Source organism: Athene noctua, chromosome 18 (assembly GCF_965140245.1).
Source record: "Athene noctua chromosome 18, bAthNoc1.hap1.1, whole genome shotgun sequence".
NCBI lineage: Eukaryota > Metazoa > Chordata > Aves > Strigiformes > Strigidae > Athene > Athene noctua.
Window position 1 is genome coordinate 14,096,272 of NC_134054.1, and position 20,441 is coordinate 14,116,712.

General features: G+C 64.5%; 1 protein-coding gene across 1 annotated transcript; it reads left to right on the forward strand.

Annotated features, from left to right (window-relative positions):
- Positions 1-14,506: 14,506 nt before the first annotated feature.
- CBX4 (chromobox 4) lies at positions 14,507-19,254 on the forward strand. The gene is made up of 5 exons (XM_074921722.1): positions 14,507-14,725; positions 14,823-14,866; positions 15,653-15,718; positions 16,443-16,509; positions 17,015-19,254. Exons 1-5 carry the CDS (start codon positions 14,657-14,659, stop codon positions 18,344-18,346), a joined length of 1,578 nt encoding a protein of 525 aa, XP_074777823.1. The 5' UTR covers positions 14,507-14,656; the 3' UTR covers positions 18,347-19,254.
- The last annotated feature ends 1,187 nt before the right edge of the window (positions 19,255-20,441 follow it).

Here is a 20,441-nt window from a genome sequence, read left to right on the forward strand (position 1 = left end):
ACTGTCCCCGTCCCCTTTTCCCTCTCTCGGCAGGCTGGGCTCAGCCCCCGGGAACCAGGGGCATCCCTGCCCACCCTCCTGGCTTTGGTGGTTTGTTTCCAAACCCATCATTGTCTGCAAGCTGCTGTCATTTAAACTGATGTTCTGCAGCTCACCTTCAAAACAAAGCCCCAGCCGGTCTCGTGGGAAGGGAATATCAAAGGGGGTTGGGGTTTTTTTCCTCTGTATCCCCTTGCAAGCTCGCTCTGTTCTGTTCGGCAGGCTGGCATCTCTGCAAATAAATAAATAAATAGAGCCATGCCATGGTTCAATGGTACAAAAAGCAGAAAAAGAAAGCAAAATCAAAATTCATCCTCCTGTTAACATCCCGGGGACCATCCCTGGGACCACGGCGTGTGAGCACCAGCACCCAGGTTGGGATTTGTTTTCACGCTGCTCCACCCTGCTGTTGCTCTGCCTGCACCACGGAATGTCCTCCCGTGTTCTGCCGGACTCGGGGGGCCGGAGGCACACCCCAGCGAGGCAACAGCACCTCCGCTACAGGTGCTTTTCTAAAGCAGAATGAAGCGAGCGACTGTCCTTGCGCAAGGTCTTCTCGACAAAGGAAAATTGCCACGAAGGGACTCGGGTCTGTCTGCAGCCCAGGGATGCCTGGAGTGTGCTCCAGAAAACAGCTCGGACAATCCAGTAAAAGGGTGTCGGCTGGCACTTTATTGCTGCTTTTTGCCAACTGGAAGAGATTCTCCAGCCACCCCAACCCTCCACTGTGCCCAGATAAGCCAAGTCCCTCCGATTTCAGCCACCTGCAAGTTCGGTCCCTGCCAAAGCTCCTGCTCTGTGTGGCAAAGCGGCAGCGGGGACCTGGAGAAGGAGCAGCCTAAAGACTCCTCCTGGGATTTTGGATTTTGTTTGGCTTGGGTTTGTCTTTCAGGAACCACAAACAAGTTAAGCTGCTTCTGTCTGCGGCCGGTGTTTGACCAACCTCGGCGGTGGCCCAGCCGGAGCCGAGGTGCTGTGGGGACACGACAAACACCCCGGCAGAGTGATCCCAACCCCTGCACGACCCCGAGCCCCCGGCAGCGGGCAGCGCCCGCGCTGTGGATGAAGGCAGAGAGCCCTTCGGTTCTGCTCGTGCCCGGTGCGGGGGCACCCACCGGGAGGGCTGCCCAGCCCGGATCGGCTCCAGCAGCCGGGTCCCAGCTCCAAGATCCCAGTTCCCACCTATTGCACGGGAGGGTGGGCACTGAAAAACTTCCAGCGGTGACTGGAAACCCTGGAAAGAGCCCAACCACCAGCTGGCCCTCGGGCCCTTTTTCAAGGTGATAAATCTGCCCCAACGCCCGCGCTGCAGCGGCGAGGGGCGCGCAGGGATGGGGTGCAGCCGGGGCCGGGCTGGGAAGGGGGTGCCAGGCGAAGGTTGCAGGCGAGCTGGGGGCACCGAGCAGGGTGCGGGGCAGCTTCCCCGAGCTGGGAAATGCTGCGTCTGCTCCCGCGGGCGTGTGGGAACGGGGCCAGGCCCGGCTGCCGCGGCAGGAGGGTCACGGCCACCGTGCTGCCAGCCCCAGGCCTGTGTGCTGAGCCGTGCCGCCTCGCCGCGCAGCCGCCGGGAGGAGAGGGTTAAGGAGCTGCCAGAGCGAGGAATGAGACCAGGGAATTCAGCTGCTGACGCAGGTAGGAGATCTGCAGGCGAAGCATCCCTGTGCAGACACAGCAGCGTCACCGTCACCGTTCCGCTGGGCTGCTGCGGAGCTCCCCCCGCCCGCGGGACCCGCACACGGGGAGTGGGCGACCGACTCAGCTCCACGCAGGGAGCCCGGGCTGGGGCTGCCGCCCCCCCCAGCACGACCCGCGTCACCCAGGACCACCCCAGGGTGCCCGCCCCTCTCCTTGCTGCCCCAAATGCGGCCGGACCCAGCCCTGCTCCTGCAAACTGCCGCTGAAGGATGCTGGTGGCACTGGGATGCTCTCAGGCATCACGGGGGTGTGGGGCAGAGCCGAGCCGCAGCCCTCCCGGAGGGTGGGCACCGTGGGGCCGCCGCCGAGGGTCGGCACGTGCTGACTGTGCTGTTCCTGAAAAATCCCTCCTCAGCGGCCTGGGTAACAAAAAGATTCAGAAGGAGCAAAGCTGAGATTGGTGTCACAGGAAGAAACGGCCACCCGAGAGCTGGTGCTTTTGGGGCTGTTCCCCTGCGTGGGACAGGACGGGGTGGGGTGGGGTGGGATGGGATGGGGTGGGATGGAACAGGGTGGGATGGGATGAGAGGACCTGCAGGACCCTGTCACTCGGCTTCTCCTGCGCTTCACGAGGAGGCGGGTCACCCGGGAGGGGATACAGCCCCACAGAAAGTGGGGGACAGGAGGACACAGCCCCCAGGCCCTTGCAAACAGCTGGAGCAAGCCCCGAGCTTGCCAGATCTGGGGAGAGGGGTGTCCCCAGGAACAGGAGCCGTTTCCCTTGCGGGTGCATCGCCGCTGGCTCAGGGCTCTGCCAGCGGACGGGGCAGCGGCTGGCACGGGGCCGTGGGCCTGGCGTTCCCAGGGTGCCCGGGCCGTGGGGCTCGGGGCTCCAGGGGGCAAAACCGAGCGAGGGGCTGTTTGCACTGAGCCCCTGCCAGGGCCACGTGTGCTGCCGCTCCAGGAGCCAGCTGTGAAGTCAGGCCCGATGGAAATATAATGGGATAATCGATGGCCCATTGTTGCTGGGCTTAATTTAGCCGTTCAGGCAGGGAACAAACAGTGTGAACGTACGTAAGCAGCAGCCAAGGCAAGAGATGAATCAGCCCCGTGTCCTCTGCAGCACAGGGGACCTGAGCGGGCACAGGCAGCCCCTCACCTGCACTTGCCGGCCCCGGGGCTGCAGCCCCCAGACCCCCGCAGCAGCCCCGCCTGGGGTGCAGGGAGGTGCCGACAATGGGGATTTATTTTGCTTTGTCTAATGCCAGGTCTAAAATGGCTGCAGCTGGGCTTAGTGTTACATGCCGGCGTTGCCAAAAACGCTTTGCAAGCTGAAGCAGGAGCAAGGGAGCTGCTGGGTGTGGGGGGACAGGCCCCGAGCTGAGCGCGGGGACCCGCCTTGGGAAGGACCCGGCTGCCACCGCGACCCTCCTCTGCCCCAGCGCCCCTGCCCCAAGAGACCCTTCCAGCATTTCCCAGCCCAGCATGAAAGGCCCCAGTAGGTGCCATTTGGGGAGAGTCCCCCCCACCCCATCCTCCCGTCCCGACTCAGGGCCGCAGCTTTCCAGCCTTCACACGCTGCCCGGCTGCTCGGCGGTGCCCACCCGGGTACCTGGGGAACTGCCCTTCCTCCTCCTCCCTGTTTATCTTCCTCGCATTCCTCCGGGCTGGCTCACACCCACCCTGGCCCGCGGCACATTCGGGTTTTCCTCAGAAATTAAGTCTCAGTTCCATGACGGGACTGTTACCCGGCGCCTCTGCTTGGTCAGCGTCTCAGTCCCTGACAGTAAGGACGTCCCTGGGGTCAGCTGGACGAGATGAATCCCCAAAGTCTCACTGCCTCTGCTTTTTTCCCCATGATTGCCCTCTGGGGCTGGCTGGTGTGACTGGGCTACTGCACATCTGCTGGACCCCAGCTCACCGAACACCTCCCAGCTCTGCTCCCCACCTGGGGTTCCAGCAGGTCCTACCTCAGCTCGGCTCAGCCGAAACACTTGCACCAAGTTCACCACCACCACCGTTATCTGCCACCCCGATGTATAACGAGCTCCCAAGCTCGCTGCTCCCTCCCCTGCCTCAGCTCCCGCCCCGTCATCTCCTCCCCGGGACGCCTCCGATTTCATTTCTGTGCTTTCAGCCCGTGCCAGTCTCTCCTGGTCCCTCCGATGCCCGTGTCTTGGCATCTGCGACACCTCCCGAGTCAGTCTCAGCCACAAACACCCTCCCTGTCCCGCGGCTGCCGCAGCCCCTCCACGACAGATGATGTTGGATAAGAGCAGGTCTGGCTCCCCAGCCCCGGGGAGGGCGCTTGAGACAGAGCCAGCCCCCCTGGGGCTCAGCTGCTGCTCAGGACCAGCCTGACACAGTCCCCAGCACCCATGGGTGCTGGGGTGGGCACCAGCCTGCAGGGAGAAGGGCTGCCTGGCCCTTCCTTGTGGCCAGCGGGGCACAGGCTGCTCTGCAGGGCAGCAACAGGCTGGGGGGGTCCTGAGCACCCCCTGTGCAGGGTGGCCCCACCGCCCCAGGAGCAGCCCCGGCCCCCAGCCCCAATTCCCGGTGGCAGGTCCCCGGGACGCCCCCGGCGCGGTGGCCCCGCTGCGGCGGGCTCAGCGCCAGCGCCGTCCCCACGCTGCCTTTTATGGCCCCGCTGCAGCCGCGGCCCAAACATGGGCTGCGGGAGCGCGGAGCTGGGAGCCTCCCTGGGGCTGCCCCGCATGGCGACGGGGGCTGCCCCCGACAGCCCCCCCAGCTTGGGTGGACACACTTGGGGACCTGGGGCAGAGCAGCCCCGTGTCAGCAGCACCCTGCTTCTCTGGGGGGGTCCCCAAGCACCCTGCAGCCCTGTGACCCTGTCCCTCTGCCCTCACACCCCACACACACAATTCCTGCCCCTCGCACCCCTCATTCCTGCCCCTCACCCCCCCCTGTCCCTACCCCGTGCCGGTCTCTGACACACCCGGCAACAGCGTGGGAGCGGGCGAGCGGACCCTCACGGGCATCCCAGTGAGGGCAGCGAGGTACAAATCGGGAAGACCCCTGGAGGGGGGAAATGCACTTGGGGTGAAGTTCAAACCCCACTCCCTGGATGAGGCCGTCCTGCCCCCGCCCGAGCGAGGGCCGTGCAGGGGCTTTCCCGTGCCAGGGCGGCGGCGGAGCTGCTGCACGTGTTGAGGAGCGCAGGAGCGGGCGCAGGAACGGGCGCAGGAAGCGAAGCATCTTCTCGCGCTGCCCGAGAGACAGCTGGAGTTCCCAGAACCTGCTCAGCATCCCCAGGGGAAACCAGACAGCGAGCGGCAGCCTAAAAATAGCGGCCCAGGGCACACACGCTCGCCCAAGAGAAGGGGAAGTGAAAGGGGAGGTGGTCGGCAGCTTTCCAAGGAACAGCCCCCAGCCCAGCCGCGGCCCCGCTCACCCTCGCGCACCGAGGGACGTCTCCATCCGTCTGAGGGACAGCAGCTCTGTCCCCTCGCCCGCCAGCTGCTCCCCTGGGACATGCCAAGGTCTCCCTGTGCCACGGCCAAACCTCCCGCTGCCGTTCTCCCAGGGGTGACCCTGCGGGGAGGCCGGTGCCGGGCCGCTCTCACAGCTGGGTGGTGCTGCCCGGGCACTGCCGGTGCCCCCCCAGCCACGCTGGGCTCCTCTCCTCCAGCCCGGGCTGAAAACAGCACGTCCAGTCTGTGAGACTCTTGTGCCATCCTGCAGCTCATCCCAGGGTCACGGCGCCTGGGGGGGCTTGAGCTTCCCACGGAGCTGCCCTCCCTCTGCTGAGACATCGGCCCCTTGGCAATACCCCAGCGAACAACAAGCAGGAGAGGACCCAGTGGGGAGGTTTCCCCGCCCAGAGAGGTCCCTGGGGTGGGGGTCTCTCAGGCTGCAGGACTCTCTGGACGGGAGCACCCTGCTGCTTCACCACTCTCCCTTGTGAATTGCAAAATCTTTCCTGCGACGCCTTTGCCTGAACATTCCGCATGAAAAAGCGTCCAAGGGTCCGGAACCGGCACCCGCAGGGCCCGGGACAAGGTCACTGTGGGGCGGGACACGCTGCCAGGCAGGAGCGGTGCAGGATCCCGGTTCAGTTTGAGTCCCTTAGCAAACACTTGGCTCTGTATAACCAACTGCAGGCAGTCCAAGGAGGGGCAGCAGTTGGAGGAGCCAGTCTAACCAGTCAGCGACCAGTCTGTCTCCCCAGTAGCGCTCCCCCGGCCGCTCTGTGGCTCTTCCCAGTCTCCTAAACCTGGTGGGAGCTGGTGCCCCCGCGGCCGGCCGGGACCCCAGCGCCTGCTCTGCCCGATTCAATGCGCACGCAACGGACTTGCAGATCCTCACCCCTTGGGTCTGAGGAATTGACGCGCCCTGCGAAGCGCATCACGCCTGCGGGTGCTGAATCGCTGCCCGAGCCCCAGGGTCGGCAGGAGGGGCGGCACAGACGGACCCCCCGGTGCGATACCCACCCGGCGACTGCCTCGGATTGAGACCCACGACCCACCGGGTTTCTGCCCCACCAACACAGACGGGCTCCCACCCCCAGGCAGACGCACTCGCTCCCTAATGGGTTTAACGTGGTTCCACTTGGGTCGGACTAAGCAGCTTTAGAGCAGGGAGCTCTCTGGTGACAGCGTAACCCACGGCGGGCGGGCAGCGCGGCCCGTAAATCTTCCCAAAACCTTTGAAAACATAAATACTCGGTGTAATCCGCTGAGAGGATGAAGTGCCAGGGCAGTGGGTGGAATCGCCTCGCAGGAGGCAGGGGCAGGAAGCCGCCGGCACGCCGAGGCCGGGGAAGGGCTGCCGGGGAGCTGCGCCGCTGCCTCCGCTCAGGTGCAGGGAGGATGGAAACTGCCTGACCACAGCTCTGCGCACGCTTCCTCCCTCTGCCTGCACCCAGCCGCGGCGTGCAGGCAGCTGAAGCCTCCCGGGCCTCGCTGCTCGGGCGTGAACCTTTCGAAACCGAGACGCCTCTTGTCAAACGCTGCGTTTCTGTGGCCGCCGGCGATGGAGCTGCCAGGGGAGAGCGCAGGGGCCGTAGCCCCCCGCTCCCGCGCTGCAGCACTCGCTCCGCTTGGGGCTGCACAGACTCCCCGTCCACGGCACGGCCGCCGGACCCATCCCAGCAGCTCCCCGCTCAGTCCCAAAGGAACCTTGCCCAGAGCAAGGATCCCACAGCCATTTCCCTCAAGAGAGGCTCAAGAGCGTGGCCCCGGACCCACCCGCTGCACGGCCACGATGCCACGAGCCGTGGGAGCCAGCAGCCATGACGATGCAGGCCTGGGGACACCAAAGGGCCCCCCGGGTGAGCTGCAGAGTCCCAAGGTCCCCATCGCCAGCTGCGCAGTGGCTGGCACCACCTCCGCAGTGCTCAGCACCGCCGGCGCTTTGCCCCTGTGCCAGCCCCCGCCGTGTGCCATTCCGGGGCCGCGGGGCGGGACGTGTGCTGGCAGGTCCTCGCCTGCTCCTCTCCCTGCAGCTCCCCGAGCTGTCCCAGCCCAAACCAGTAACTCCCTTCTGTCTGCAGACAATCACCCACCCCCTGGCCGCGCTGCCCGGGGAGGGAAGGCCAGGGTGTCCGTCTGGATGAGCAGCACGTGGTGTCCAGCTGCTCTGCCGGGGGGAGCTGGGCCCGGCAGCGGGAGGCAGCTGGAGCCATGGCTCGGTGGTACTGGGAGCAGAGCCCCGGCACGGCACAGGGCTCGGGGATAAAAGCTCTGCAGCCCGCGCGGTGCCAGCACAGGAGGGCTGCAGCTTTCCCCACATCCCTTCCTCGCCCTCCTGCCCCGTGCCAGAGCAGCTCTCCACCGGGCCAGGCAGCTGCCTGCGGCGGGGCTGCCTGTCACCCTGCCCTGCCCGGGCACCTCACGGCAGCACCTGGGCGCAGGCATGTTCTCCTCAGCTCGGCAAATCAACCAACCAACCAACCAACCAATCAATCAATCTCTGCACCGAAATCACTCGGCATGACCAGTTTATCTTCTCCCGCAGCCAGGGAAGGCCTCACGGATATTTGTCCCTCCCAGAAAGCTGCTTTGTGGCGGGGAGCTCGTGCACGGGCCAGGGCAGCACGGATGAAGCCCTTTCTCCCAGGGCTTAGCCCAGCTCCTGCCCAAGAGGGAGCAGCAGCACCCAGTGCCTGGAGGAAGGGGCGTGGGGCCGCCCCAGCTCCGGGGGAGCAGCCGGTGTGGGGTGAGCCGGGGCCGGCGCGGGCAGAGCACGGTGGCTTTGCAGCCGTGTGAGGGGGAGGAATCAGGTTTTGCTGCACACGGGAATTCCAGCGGTGTGTGCGATTGCTGAGGTTCAGGGGGTGGTTTATCTCCCGAGGATGCTTCTGAGACTGGTTTTCCCTGTGTTTAATGTTCTCCGAAAGGTGATGCTTTTAAAAGAGTTTTTGGGTAGAGCAGCTCCAGTCTTTGAGTTCAGTTACTGAAATGTCAGGATGAAGTTTTTATGTTCCAAAGCTGTAGCCCTTCCAGTGAAGTGTCTCCTCGTACGGAGCTGGAGCGGCCCGAGAGGCTCCGGCTGAGCTTCTTCCCTGGCAGCTCCAGTTAAATGTCCGGCTGCATCGCCCACCCTTGTCCTGCTGTCGGACCGTGGGGGCAAACCCCAGTGCCCGGTGACTCCTCTGCATGGTCGAGACTTTGTTTGTACCAGGTACTCAGATTGTCTCCCAGGACGGGATAAGGGCCCTCCCGGAGGGATGTGCTTTGACTCACTTTATTAGGAGTGGTTTGGTGGTTTTGCTCATTAAAGCGCGCCATCGGAGGCCAAGCTTCTGTTTGCTGTGACAGTGGAAGTGTCTGCCCGGAGGCTTTCGTCCGTGCACCTTTGGTGTGAAGCGAGCTGCAGCTTCTCAGCCTGGCTCCTAAGAAAAGGAATTTCTTGCTCTCCACTTGAGTGTGTTGGAGACTCACGGGGGAAGAGCCCTGGGAAGCCACGGAGGGTAATTTCTTCCCAGCGCCTCTGTCAATGGCGTTTCCAAACCACCACCCTAATCACCACCCCAACCTGCTCTCCTCAGCAAGACATCCCGGAGCCTTTCTCACGCTCTCGGCAGCGGGTGCAGGGCAGGAGGTGGTTTAGCTCCCGTCTACCTGGAGCACGGAGAGGGGAGGAAATCCCAGAGCCACCTCCAGGCTGTTATGCCTGGGCCAGGGCCAGCCCGAGCCATCCCAGCTCCTGGCCCGTGAGCAGGGCTCCTGTGTCCCCTGTGTTGCAGAGGAACTTTTGTTCAATACGTTTTACGTGGGGTTTTGTGTCCAAAATTAAATCTGACTCCAGTAGCTTCTTGTTTGATTTTTGTGGAGTGGCTTGAAAGTTGAGCTGTTTGGGGCTTGCGTCACCTTGGCACTGGTTTTTTTTTTTGATGAAAGTTTTTGTGATTCCAGTGGATGGAGAAGATTGGAGACGCTTGCACAAAACATCTCCAGCCCGTCACAACTCGCTGGGCAGCCGAGTGCCTCCTCGCTGCTGCCACCGGCGGGTCGCAGCCTCCCCGGGAGGAGGCACATGTGCAGACCCATTTCTGATGGAGAAAATATCATCATTACACTCGGCTGCCAAGGAACAGCCTTGGCTCAAGTGGCAAGAGGAGGAAGGGAGCTCCGAGTACAGCCCTCTGCGGGGCTGCTGGAGGAGCCGAGGGGGACGGCAGAGGAGGTGCAGGCCAGGATGGGGCAGATGACGTGCACCAGGGGAAGGGATTCCCCTCTCCCTCTGCCCCAGACCCACAGCCCCCCCGCACCCCTTTTCCCGGGTGGGATCACTTCCCAGTGCTCGCTGGCCGCTGTCCCAGGCGGTCTGTGGGGACGTGGGGCGGGCGGGACCTGCTCCCACCAGTGGGTGCTGAGCCCTGTGCTGTGCAAGGAGGGTGGCAGCTGGGGACAGAGGGACTTCAGCACCTCAGAATTTCTCTGGACTTGCCCGACTCTAAGAAGATTAAGGACAGATGGTCTCCAGGGCTCGCTCGCTGGCACCTGTGCTGGGGGTGAGGGCAGGGTGGAAAAAGGCCCCGGGGAAGGGGGGGTTATTCCCACCAAGGCCCCAAGGGATGGAGCCTCCTGAGAACCTGCTGTTCGGTGCTGCCCTCCTCGCTTGCCCTTACTGGGGCTCTGCAGAGCCGGGCTGTCACCCCTGAGCTCACAGGGGGGCTCTGGGGGCGAGGGGAGCCCAGCCGTGCCCCCCCAAGCCCCGCTGTGGGTCACGGTGCCACACGTACTCTGCGCCCGGGCCCCTCCACTGGCCACACGGAAGCCACTCTGCTGGGCTTTGTTAAACCGCTCATCGAGCTCATCGAAGCTCACCGAGCACCCCTGACAAGTGTCTCATTCCCGGGGATTTCGCACGCAGCCTCCCCTGGTTTCTGCTGGAAGCTGCACCAGAAAAAAGAATTCACCGAACGCGGCCCCGTGCGCACCCGCAGCGCCGGCAGCGACGCCCTTGCGGAGCCATTTCAGTTCCCACGTGATGACCCAGTTCAGGGTGGTTTTGCCTCTGGATTTTCCCTCCGCTGCTGCCTCTGGGCGGGTGGTGGCAGCTCCAGCCCCCGCTGCTGTACCCGGTTTAAGGCCACCACGCTTGCTCCACACTGACAGCCCCAGCCTTGAGCGCTCGGGCTGCGTGGCGCTTCCCTGAGCGTCACAAAACGCCGGTTTTCCTCCTGCAGCAGCGTCTGAAAATGCTCGCGTGCGCTCCGTGGTCCTGTATGTTTTACTGAAAGCTTCGAAGAGCAAACAGTTTGTTGCAAAGGGGGTTTTTGCTGCTTTAGAAAAGCTGTCGCACTGGGGGCAGGGCGTGTGTCACTTCGGCTGCCGGAGCGAAGGTGGTGGGGATGCTCCAGGGGTTTTCAGGGCATGTGTTGGAGCAAATTCCAGCCCAGCCTCCAGCAGAGTTGACTCTTCCCTCACCATTTTGAAACAGCCCTGGCCAGCAGCCACTGAGCTTCTCGGCCACCAGCGTTGGGTCTGAACTGTGAGGCGAAGGGGCAGCTTGTACTTAGAAGGAGACAATAATTGCAAGTCAGATTTGCTTGTTCAATACTCTATTGACAGATTTGCCTTGGCAACCTGGAGCAGGGTTTCATTGTTTGCATCTTACCTCATGGCATCCTATTGATTGGGTGGGTGGGTTTTGGTTTTTTGTGGGTTTGCTTTTTTTTTTTTTTTTTTTTTTTCCCCCAAGCCTACCTACTCATCCTGTTCTCGTCTTTCTCCGGCATGGTGTTGACCTCAGCAAGGGCTATATTATAATCCGGTTTTCAGACTGGCCGCAACTTCAAATACAAGCCAGAGCTGACAAAAGCAGAAGGGCAAATCCACGAGCCCAGCTGGCCAAGGCTGCGGGCGGCCAGGTAGGAATGAATGGGGCCAGTGCCCTCCCCCTCCCTCCAAGGACACCGTCGTGCAAGAGAGTCGCAAAGTCCGTGCCTGGCCGCCTGTGAGAGCGGCCTTGGAGGAAATGCTGCAACTGTTCATGAATTAACTTTCTGTTATCACTCGGTGTTTAGCCTGGCGTGCTCCTGGCCTGCTCAGGCTCCAGGAGGAACCGTTGGCTGTGCCGGGGCAGAGTTGGGGTGGGGGGGGAAATCTGAGCACCCAAACTGCAGCCTTGGAGTCTTCTTGGTGGAATTGGAGGATTAGAGCTGAAAAAGAACCGCTGGTTTGAATTGCTAATAATGATACAGACTAATGAGCAACCTCCGAAATGATGGCATGTGTAATCAGCGCTGCCTGACAGCAAACGTGCAGCGGGGCTGCAGGAGCTGCTGGTGCAAGGGGCGAGGGGGATCGGAGCGTCTTGTTTCGGAGAGGCAGAACCCAGCCCGAGTGAGACGCTCGGGGGGTGAGAACTTTATAAATAATGATGAAAAGAATAAACCTAAACAGACATCAGCTCTGGGTAGTAGGAGGGAACATGGCCAGCAAGTATTTGAGGGGAAATTGCCTTGGTATGCTTCCTGGCACCTGCAAGAAGCCCATCTGTCTCTGCCTGGTAGAGGTTTTGTCTTACAGCTGCACCCTGGCAGCCCCCACTCAGGATCAGGCCCTCGCTGGGCTGCACGGGCACACGGGGGGGTCGCTGGAGCACCCCCTCCTCACACCCCGCCTGGGACAGAGCCCTCCCGCCGCCAGGAGCCGGGTTCCTCCGGGCGATGCTCTGCAGGGGAAGGGGAAGCTGGATTTTTGCGCAGGTGTGAAGGGGAAGAACAGCCACAGAACGTGGGTCTGCGCCTCGTACCTCAGAAACAGGCAAATCGTAAACAAAACGCGCGGTATTAAACAACTGTGCAGTCTTAAACAACTGCTCTCCTGGTTTTAAAAGGCAGCAGTTGGCTCTTGTTTCTTTCGGTCGGAAATTCTTTTTCTTTCCTCATCCCTGTGATATGCCCTGACCCGTCGGGAAGAGGCAGCAGTTGGAAACGTTTCCTGCTTTCCTTATTTAGGATATTTTACATGGTTCAAACAAGGTGTCCTCTTTCGAACTGACAAAGGGAAAGACGTATCAGTTCACGAACCGCTGCTATCTGAGCAAGGTAAGGGATAGAAAATCACCACCATTACCATCATTACTGCGAATCATGTGCAATCAGCCTGGTAACAGAAAGCAGATGAACATCCTGCAGAAACCTACAGCACGGGAGCGGGTGCTGAGCTGCGGGAGCCACCAGCCAGGCAAAGATTAAAATCCTTTTAATATTGGTTTTCAGTGTTGCTTTCACCTTTTCTTTTTCTTTTTTAATATTATATTTCATCAGCGCCCTCTCATACTTGCTCCTGAGGCTCGTCTTCTAAAGAGATGCCAAGGATGTCTGGTCACATGTTTAAAAATACACATTTTTTTTTTACAAATCAATGGGTATCTCTGCAGCCAGCCAGCCCCTGCCCGGCTCCTCGGCCCCCGCCGTGGCCTGGGCAGAGCCGGGCTGCCCGCCCGGGCTGGGCCCGGCCCCGCCGCAGCTTGCCCACACTGGGGGGGAATTGCACCAAATCGCGCTCGTTCGTCCCTGGGCGTTTAGTTTTATTGCGAGCATTAGTGGTTTGTGCTCGGCTTGTCTCCTCTGGCAACAGGAGAAGCTGGAAATGTCAAAGGGGAGGGTTAACAAACTCCACTGGCATAAATTTCAATGAATGTATGTTTCTGAGGAAAACCGCTAAGTTAAAAAAAAAAAAAAAAAAAAAAAAATTAAATATTCCTGTCTGTGCTTTCTTTCGGCTGCTGTTCACAATGGATAATAATTCTTACATTAAGCCCCTTCGGCCCTCCAGGGAAATCAAAATTGTAATATCAGTTTGCTTTTTATTGGCTCGGCTCTCGGATCGCGGCGGCTGCGTCTTTGTTATGGTCTCCGGCGCGGTGACATTCAGCCGTGCCTCCCCGGTGCCCCCCGCACCCCCGGGCCCGGGAAGGGCCCCCGAAAGCGCGGGCTGCTGCCGGCCGGGGCCACCCCGTCCGGGGCCACGGCGACCGAGCGAGCCCGCGGGGATGCCACGGACCGGGGGGGGACCGCGCGCGTCCCCGGGGGGGACCGGGCGCTGCTGCCCGGCCCCCGGCAGAGGAGCCGCTCGGGGCCCCGGTGCCGCTCGGGCTCGTCCCCGCCGCTTCCGCACCCCGGAGAAAGTTGCCGGGAGCCCCACGGGGGGCGGCCACGGGTGTCCCGGCCCCGCGGGGAGCGGCCGCACCGTCCGTGGGTCGACGGGACGCCGCGGCCCGGCAAAGCCCGGGCGAGGAGGGGGAAAGGGGGCGGCACCGGGGACACCCCCCCGCCACGCACCCCGCGGCCCTGGGGCGGCCTCGCTGCGCATCGGGCGCCGCGGCCCCGGTCCCGCGTCCCCCTCCCTCGACGGCGGCTTGGGGGACACGCACACACCAACCCGGTACCCGCGGGGACCGAGCTCGGCAGCCGCGATCCCCGGGAGGGTCTGGGGGCTGCGCGCGGGGCCGCCTCCCCCCCCCCCGGCAGCGCCTTCCCGGGAATCGCCCCACGCGGGGCCGTGGCGGGCGCGGAGCCGCCGGGGCTGCGCACCGGGAAGGTGCCGGCCCCGCTCCACCTGCTCGGGGGGGGGGAGGTCGCCGTCCGCTCCGGCACCGCCACGTTTCCCGGAGCGGGGAACGGCTGCGGGTCCCCCCGCCGCTTAAGCCGCGGATCGGCGCGGACACGCGTGGGCCTCCGCCGGTTCCCCTTGCGCCGCTCGGACGAGAAGCGCGGGCGCGGAGCCGCCCGCCCCGGGCTCTCGCCGCCGCCGTTTGCGGCTTCCGGCACCGGGCGAGGGAAAACTCGTCGCCACCTGCCCCGGGCCCCCGGGCCCGCTGCCCCCCCGGCGCTCCGGCCATCTTGCAGCGGGGGATCCCCGCCGGCGGCCGCCCCCGGGCCCGGGCTCCCCGCGGCCGCCGGGACCCGTCGAGCGGGGCGAGGGCTCCTCCGGGCCGGACCCCACGGGCGGAGGCGGCGGGTCCGAGCCGTGCTGGAAAGGGGGGGGGGGGGCAACCCGCGACGTGGCGCGGCGTGGAGCCCTCCCCAGGGCTCGTCCCTCTGTCCGACACCCCCCGGACACCCCCCGCGCATCCTCCGCGCCCCCCCCCCCCCCGCCCCATCCTTCCCGGGCGGCGCGGATCGCGCACCTGCCCCGCGGGCTCGGCCGTGGGGGGCCGTGCTGAGTCACGCGTGGGGCGGGGGCCGGGCTGCCCGTGCTCCCCCCCCCCCGAACCCCCCGCCCGCCTCGTCGCCGCTCCTGCCCGGCCCCCGCCCGCCCCCTCCCCGGCAGGGCTGCGCCAATCCCCCGGCCCCGCCGTTGACGGGCAGCCGGGCCCGGGAGGCGCCGCCTCCCTGACGTTTCGCTCCGGGATTTGCACGGGTTGCGGTGCCGCGGCGGCCGGGGCTCAGTGTCTGTCGGGGCTCGGCGTCTGTCGGGCCGGCGGCGGGAGCTGCCGGAGCCGGAGCCCAGCTCGGCTGCAGCGGCGGCCGCGGACGCCCGGCCCGGCCCCTCCCGGCTGCAGCATGGAGCTGCCGGCGGTGGGGGAGCACGTCTTCGCGGTGGAGAGCATCGAGAAGAAGCGGATCCGAAAGGTGAGGAGGGCGGGGGCGGCGGGGGGGGCCGGGGGGGCTCGGCCGGGGGGGCGGCGGGTCCCGCTGACGCCGTGTCTTTGCCTCCCGCGCTCCGCAGGGCAGAGTCGAGTACCTGGTGAAATGGAGGGGGTGGTCGCCCAAGTGAGTAACCGAGCGGCGATGGGGATGGGGCAGGGCCGGCCCGGGCCGCCGGCCGGGGCTCCGCCGCGCTCCGGGCCCCGGGAAAGGCCCCGGTGAGGGCGGGCGGGCGGCGAGAAGCGGCGGCGGGGCCCGGCGGCGGCGGCGGGAGCCGAGCAGGCGGCGGCTGATGTGCACCAGAAAATGGCTCCTTCCCCCTTTCCCCTCCTCGGGAGCCGGGCTCCATATTGCAGAACCGAGCGGGAGGGGGGCGGGGGGGTGGCGTGTGGGGGGGGGGGTGGAGGGGGTGGGGGGGGGAATAACCGCAAAAATAACCCGGGCGGCCCCCGAGAGCCGCCCGCGGAGGCGGAGGCACCGGCCGCGGAGCGAGGGCGGCCGCTGCGGAGTATTTGGGGTTTGCATGACAGTGCCGGCGGGGGGGCGCGGAGGAGTGGGGGGGGGGTTCGCGCCGCCGTTCCGGACTCGGCGGCCGGGTCCCCCCCTCCGCGCCGCGGCCGCTTTTCCCGGGTCCGGGAAAGGGGATTTGGAAAATTTCATCATGACATGCCTAGAATTCCTCCGGAATAATAACTGCGCTAAATAAACAGTTCCGTCCCCGTGCCCCCCCCCGGGCTCCCTCCCCCCGCCCGCCCATCCCCCTCCCCCGGCACCCGAGCCCCCGACGCCCGCTCCCCGCCGGGCCCGGTGCTCCGGGGCCGGCCGCCGCCGGCGGGGCACCCCTGCCCGGCCCCCGGCCCCCTCCCGGCGGGGCCCCGCGGCTGACGGCCGCTTCTCCTCCCCTCTCGCAAGATATAACACGTGGGAGCCGGAGGAGAACATCCTGGACCCCCGGCTGCTCATCGCCTTCCAGAACAGGTGAGCGGCGGCGGGGGGGACACACACACACCCCCCCGGGAGGGGCGGCGGGCACCGGCACCCGCCTCGGCAATTGCGGATGCGTCACGGAGCCGGGGGCCGCGGCGGGGGCGGGCGCGGGACGGGCCCGGGCTCGGGGGCGCGGCCCCGACGGGGCGGGCGGCGCCTCCGGTTCAAGGTCCCCCCGCGCCGCGCTCCCCCCACGCCGCGCTCCCCCCACGCCGCGCCTTGCGCTCCTGCCTGCGCGGGGATTTGATGCCTGCGAGTGGAGGAGGCGGCGCTGCTGCTGCGCTTGGACGGGCTTTTTTTTTTTTTTTCTGCCTTTTTTTTTTTCTGCTTTTTTTTTTTTTTTTTTCTTCTCCTTTCCGTGCATTTATTTCCTGTAGTATTTTGGCGCAAACTGTAAACTTCAACCCCTCGCTGCAGCAGGGGGAGGCGGGAGCGGGGAAGCCGCCTCGCCAGGCGCCCGCTGCCTCAGCGCTTCGGCCGTGCCCCCCCCCAGCCCGTCCCCTGTCCCGCCGCCTCCCGCGGGACCCCCGGCCTGCAGCTCCACACCTGCGGGGCCCCGGCCCCCCTCCCGCCACCCCCTCGCCCCGGCTCGCTGCACCCGTGTAGGGCCGTCGGCACCGCGGGAGCTGCCACGCGAGGGGGTGCGGGGCGGGGGGTGCCCCCGGGGGTCCGCGGGCCGCCGCTGGGCCCTGCCCGTGACTCTGTGTTCCCGCAGGGAGCGGCAGGAGCAGCTGATGGGATACCGCAAGCGGGGGCCCAAGCCAAAGCCGCTGGTCGTGCAGGTAAATGCGCGATGGAGCCCCTCGCCCCCCCCCCCCCCCCCCCCCCCCACCATGGGCAGCCTGTTTGCAGCGCGGCCCCGTCCCCGGGGAGCCCCTTTCAGCGGGTTTCATCATGCCGAGGTGCCGGGGGCTCCCCGGGGACCCGCAGGCCCCAGCGCTGAGCTCACGGGGCGGTGCCAGCCCCCCCCGGCAGCCCCGCTGTGCCCGCGGCCCGGCGGCATTAGCAGGCTGCTCGCAAGCGCGGCGGCGGCCGTCCCGCTCGGCCCCTGTTCCCAGACAGCTGATTGAAGGGTGCTTTTCTTCTTTTCATTGCTTCATTAATCTGGAGCAATGCGCAGCCTCGAAGTTGGAGCGGGCGGGGGGGGGGGTTGTGGGGGGGGACCGCCTGCTCGAGGCCGCGGCTCCCCGTGACGCAGCGTCCCGCACCGAGAGCCGCGGGAGGGGTGGGGGGTCTCACCGGAGCACCGGCGCCCCGCTGACCGCGGCCCCTGGTTTTGTGTCGCAGCTTCCCTCCTTCGCCCGCCGCTCCAACATCCTCACGGGGCTGCAGGACCCCGCCGTGGACAACAGGCCGAAGCTGGATCTGGGCTCCTCCGGCAAGAGCCAGCAGCACCAGTATGAGCTCAACAGCAAGAAGCACCACCAGTACCAGCCCAACGGCAAGGAGAGCGGCATGAAGCACCAGTCCCACAGCAAAGGGAAGTACTACTACCAGCTGAACAGCAAGAAGCACCACCACTACCAGCCGGACCCCAAGATGTACGAGCCCCACTACCAGCCCAGCAGCAAGGAGCCGCAGGGCCAGGCCTGCTTGGACAGTACCAAGAGCCCCCTGGTTGCCCACCCGGACAAGTGGGCTCACGGCCCGGCCAAAAACCTGCTGGGCCCGGTCAAGAACCTCGCGGCAGAGAGCAAGAACGGGGCTGAGAAAAACCTGTCGAGTGGTACCGGGCCTCCGTCCCGGGACAGGGTGACCAGCAACGGCCTCGGGGGCAAGATGAAGATCGTCAAGAACAAAAACAAGAACGGGCGCATCGTGATCGTCATGAGCAAGTACATGGAGAACGGGATGCAGGCGGTGAAGATCAAGTCCGGGGAGCCGCCCCGGAAGCGGGCTGCGGAGGAGAGGACTCCTAAGAAGGGTGGGGAGGAGAAGTTGGAGGCTTGGAGGAAGCCGGGGGAGGAGAGGGTGGTGGGCAGCAACGCCCTGAGCAAAGCGGAGGGCGAGGGCCGGCAGCCCCCCGCGGAGCTCGAGGAAAGTCCCCGAAAGACTCCCCTGGCCAAGGAGCTGCCCCTTCCTCCGGCCGAGCAGCCCCTGCAGCTCACCACCAAGCCCGACCTCGTGCCCTGGTCCCTGAGCCCCGTGTGCGAGCACAGCCCTGCCTCCATGGGACTGAACCTCTCCAGCCCCGGCGCGCGGAAGCGCTGCCTGTCGGAGCCGCACGCGGAGCGGGAGCCGGGCAAGAAGCGCTTGACCTCCCGGAGCATCAGTGCCCCCACCTGCCTCAGCCCCCCGGCCCCGGAGCGGCCGGAGCCCCCCGCCCAGCCGGAGGTCATCCTGCTGGATTCGGACCTGGACGAGCCCATAGACTTGCGCTGCGTGAAGCCGCGGGCGGAGGGCGACCCGGCCCTGGCGCAGGTGAAGCCGGAGGCGCCGCCGGTGCCCGTGGAGAAACCGGCCACGGAGCCTCCGCAGCCCCGGGAGGCTGTGGAGGAGGAGGAGGAGGAGGAGACCGAGTCCCTGCAGGAATTCAAGCCCTTCTTTGGGAATATAATTATCACAGACGTGACCGCAAACTGCCTGACCGTGACCTTCAAGGAGTACGTGACGGTGTGAGGTGGGACGGCGGCTGCTCCCCGTGGGAGCTGCCTGCCCGCCCCGGGGCCGCCGGCCCCACAGCCTCCCTCGAAGGTACTGGTGCCCCTTCCCCAGAGCCCGCGAGCCCCCTGCCCGCGCCGCGGCGGCCGAGGGGACGCCGGGACAGGGCCGGGCCCGGTGGCCGTCCCTGCCAGGCGGGGTGTCCTCGCCGCTGCTCCCGCCCGCGGTCGGGGGCCGCCCCGGGACCTGCGGGCGCCGGGACACGCGAGGACGGGGCCTGCCAGTTACTCAGAGTTATAGTATTATATTTTAACAGTGCTAACTTGTCGAGTGATTCTTGCTCCCGTTTGTACGTGGTGTTATTGAAATGTATTGTTTGAGCTGAAAGCTGGTCGCTCTCTGGCCACGCTAATATATTTATTTGTAGGTATTTATATAATGAAATATAAAGCCTAGATTTATGGAGTCCCTAGATCACCTTATAAACTATATCAAATGAGTATTTTCTGTTCTCCTTTTTAACCATTCAGCATTTGTTAGTCTCATCCCCTTGCCCTCCTTTACGACCCGCAGGACCATCCCCAGTATATATTTTTTGATACTGTACACATGTGGTGTTTCTATGTGCAAAAAAAAAAAAAAAAAAATCGTTATCTAAAGCTAAACGAGCTATTATAGAAATTGCTGCTATTAGAAATGTCTAAACTATAAGCTTCCAATTATTAATTGCTTGAATGTAAATATTAAATGGAGATGTTGAAAGTGCATTTGATGTTCTGCAGCTAGCGTAGATCGGATTGCAAAGCCCAGCTGCTGGGAGGTGGAGCGCGAGCTGCCAGCGGCGCTTCCTGGTCCGAGGGCTGTGTCACGGGGGAAGAAAATGTATCATGCAATCATTGCAAAGGACTATAAACCTTTACAAAAACTACCGGGATTTGGAGTGCGTTTGTTACCGCCTGCGGACGGCACGGAAGGCGTCCCCGGGCAGGCCGGCCGGGGCCGGGCTGCCCCGCAGCAGGTGCTCGCAGGTTAATTTGGCTCCGAGCCGCGGCGGATCGAGTGTAATTCTGGCTTTTCCCCAAAAGCGCGGAGGAGAGCGTGGTGCTGCGGCGCGGGAGGGCACCCGCTCCCTGCTGCGGGCAGCGAGGCCGAGGCAGGGCTGGGCTCTTCCCCCCACCAGAAGGGGCTGCGAGAGCTCCGCGGCGGGACCCGGGGAGCCGCTGGCGAGGGCTGGGCGAGCGCCTGGCGCTGCCACCCCAGCGCCCTCGTCCCCAGCGCTGGGAGGATCGTGGTTAGACGAGGAGTGGAACTTCTCCAGAGGGGAAGATGGTCCAAATTCCACAAGTAAGCCTGCAGCCCTCTCTGAACTAGATTAATGATTGCTGGAGTCCGCTGAAAATGCAGCGCGGGGCTAATCCTTTACAAATGGGCTCGCGAAGGTGGCAACCGGGCGGCGTGCCCGTGGGGCCTGTCTGCGGGTGCCGGAGACACAGCGCTCCCTCCCCGCTCCCCCCGGGATCTCCCGTAACCTTCCCAAGTGGAATCGAGTTGCTCGGACGGTAACTGCCCTCTGAATAATCTTGTGCTTGCCAAACGGGCTCAGTTGCCGGCCTTCCCCGTCTTGGGCTTTTGCTTGAAGTTGATTTCTCTTCCAGGAAAGATCTGAGCTGAAATACTGTCGTTGATGGCGCATTACTGTGTGTGGACGAGAGCCTCGAGCTTGTGAGGAGCTGAATTAATTGGTTTGGGCGAGGTGGACCCTGTGGTTAGTCTGGGACTACCTGAAGCCGTGGGGGAGTTGCCCAAGGGGGGGTGCTGCTCAGCCCCTGGGTCCTGCTGTGGCGTGTGTCTGTCCGGGCGCGTGGCAGTGCTGTTCCCGAAGCAAAACCAAACCCCTCCGGCTCGTGCTGCCCGCTCCCGGGCCGCCTGGTCTTCCCAGGCTTCATTTTATTTAAATAAATTCAAAAGTCGGCTTGACAACTGTTCCTTTGTAAATCCTGAGGATTACGTGGCACCCGCAGAAAGGTGGGGCAGCATCCAGCCGGGTGTCATCTGCTGGGGCTGGTTCGCAGTGGGAGCCACCACGGGGGCCGTGTCAGCCCAGGTCTGGCCC

What these genes read in the sequence shown, in the direction of transcription:
- CBX4 (XM_074921722.1), top strand. Translation starts at nt 14,657, where the DNA reads ATGGAGCTGCCGGCGGTGGGGGAGCACGTCTTCGCGGTGGAGAGCATC. An exon ending in AGAAGAAGCGGATCCGAAAG is followed by an intron (nt 14,726 to 14,822) that starts GTGAGGAGGGCG and finishes CGCGCTCCGCAG; the next exon opens with GGCAGAGTCGAGTACCTGGT. An exon ending in CAAAGCCGCTGGTCGTGCAG is followed by an intron (nt 16,510 to 17,014) that starts GTAAATGCGCGA and finishes TTTGTGTCGCAG; the next exon opens with CTTCCCTCCTTCGCCCGCCG.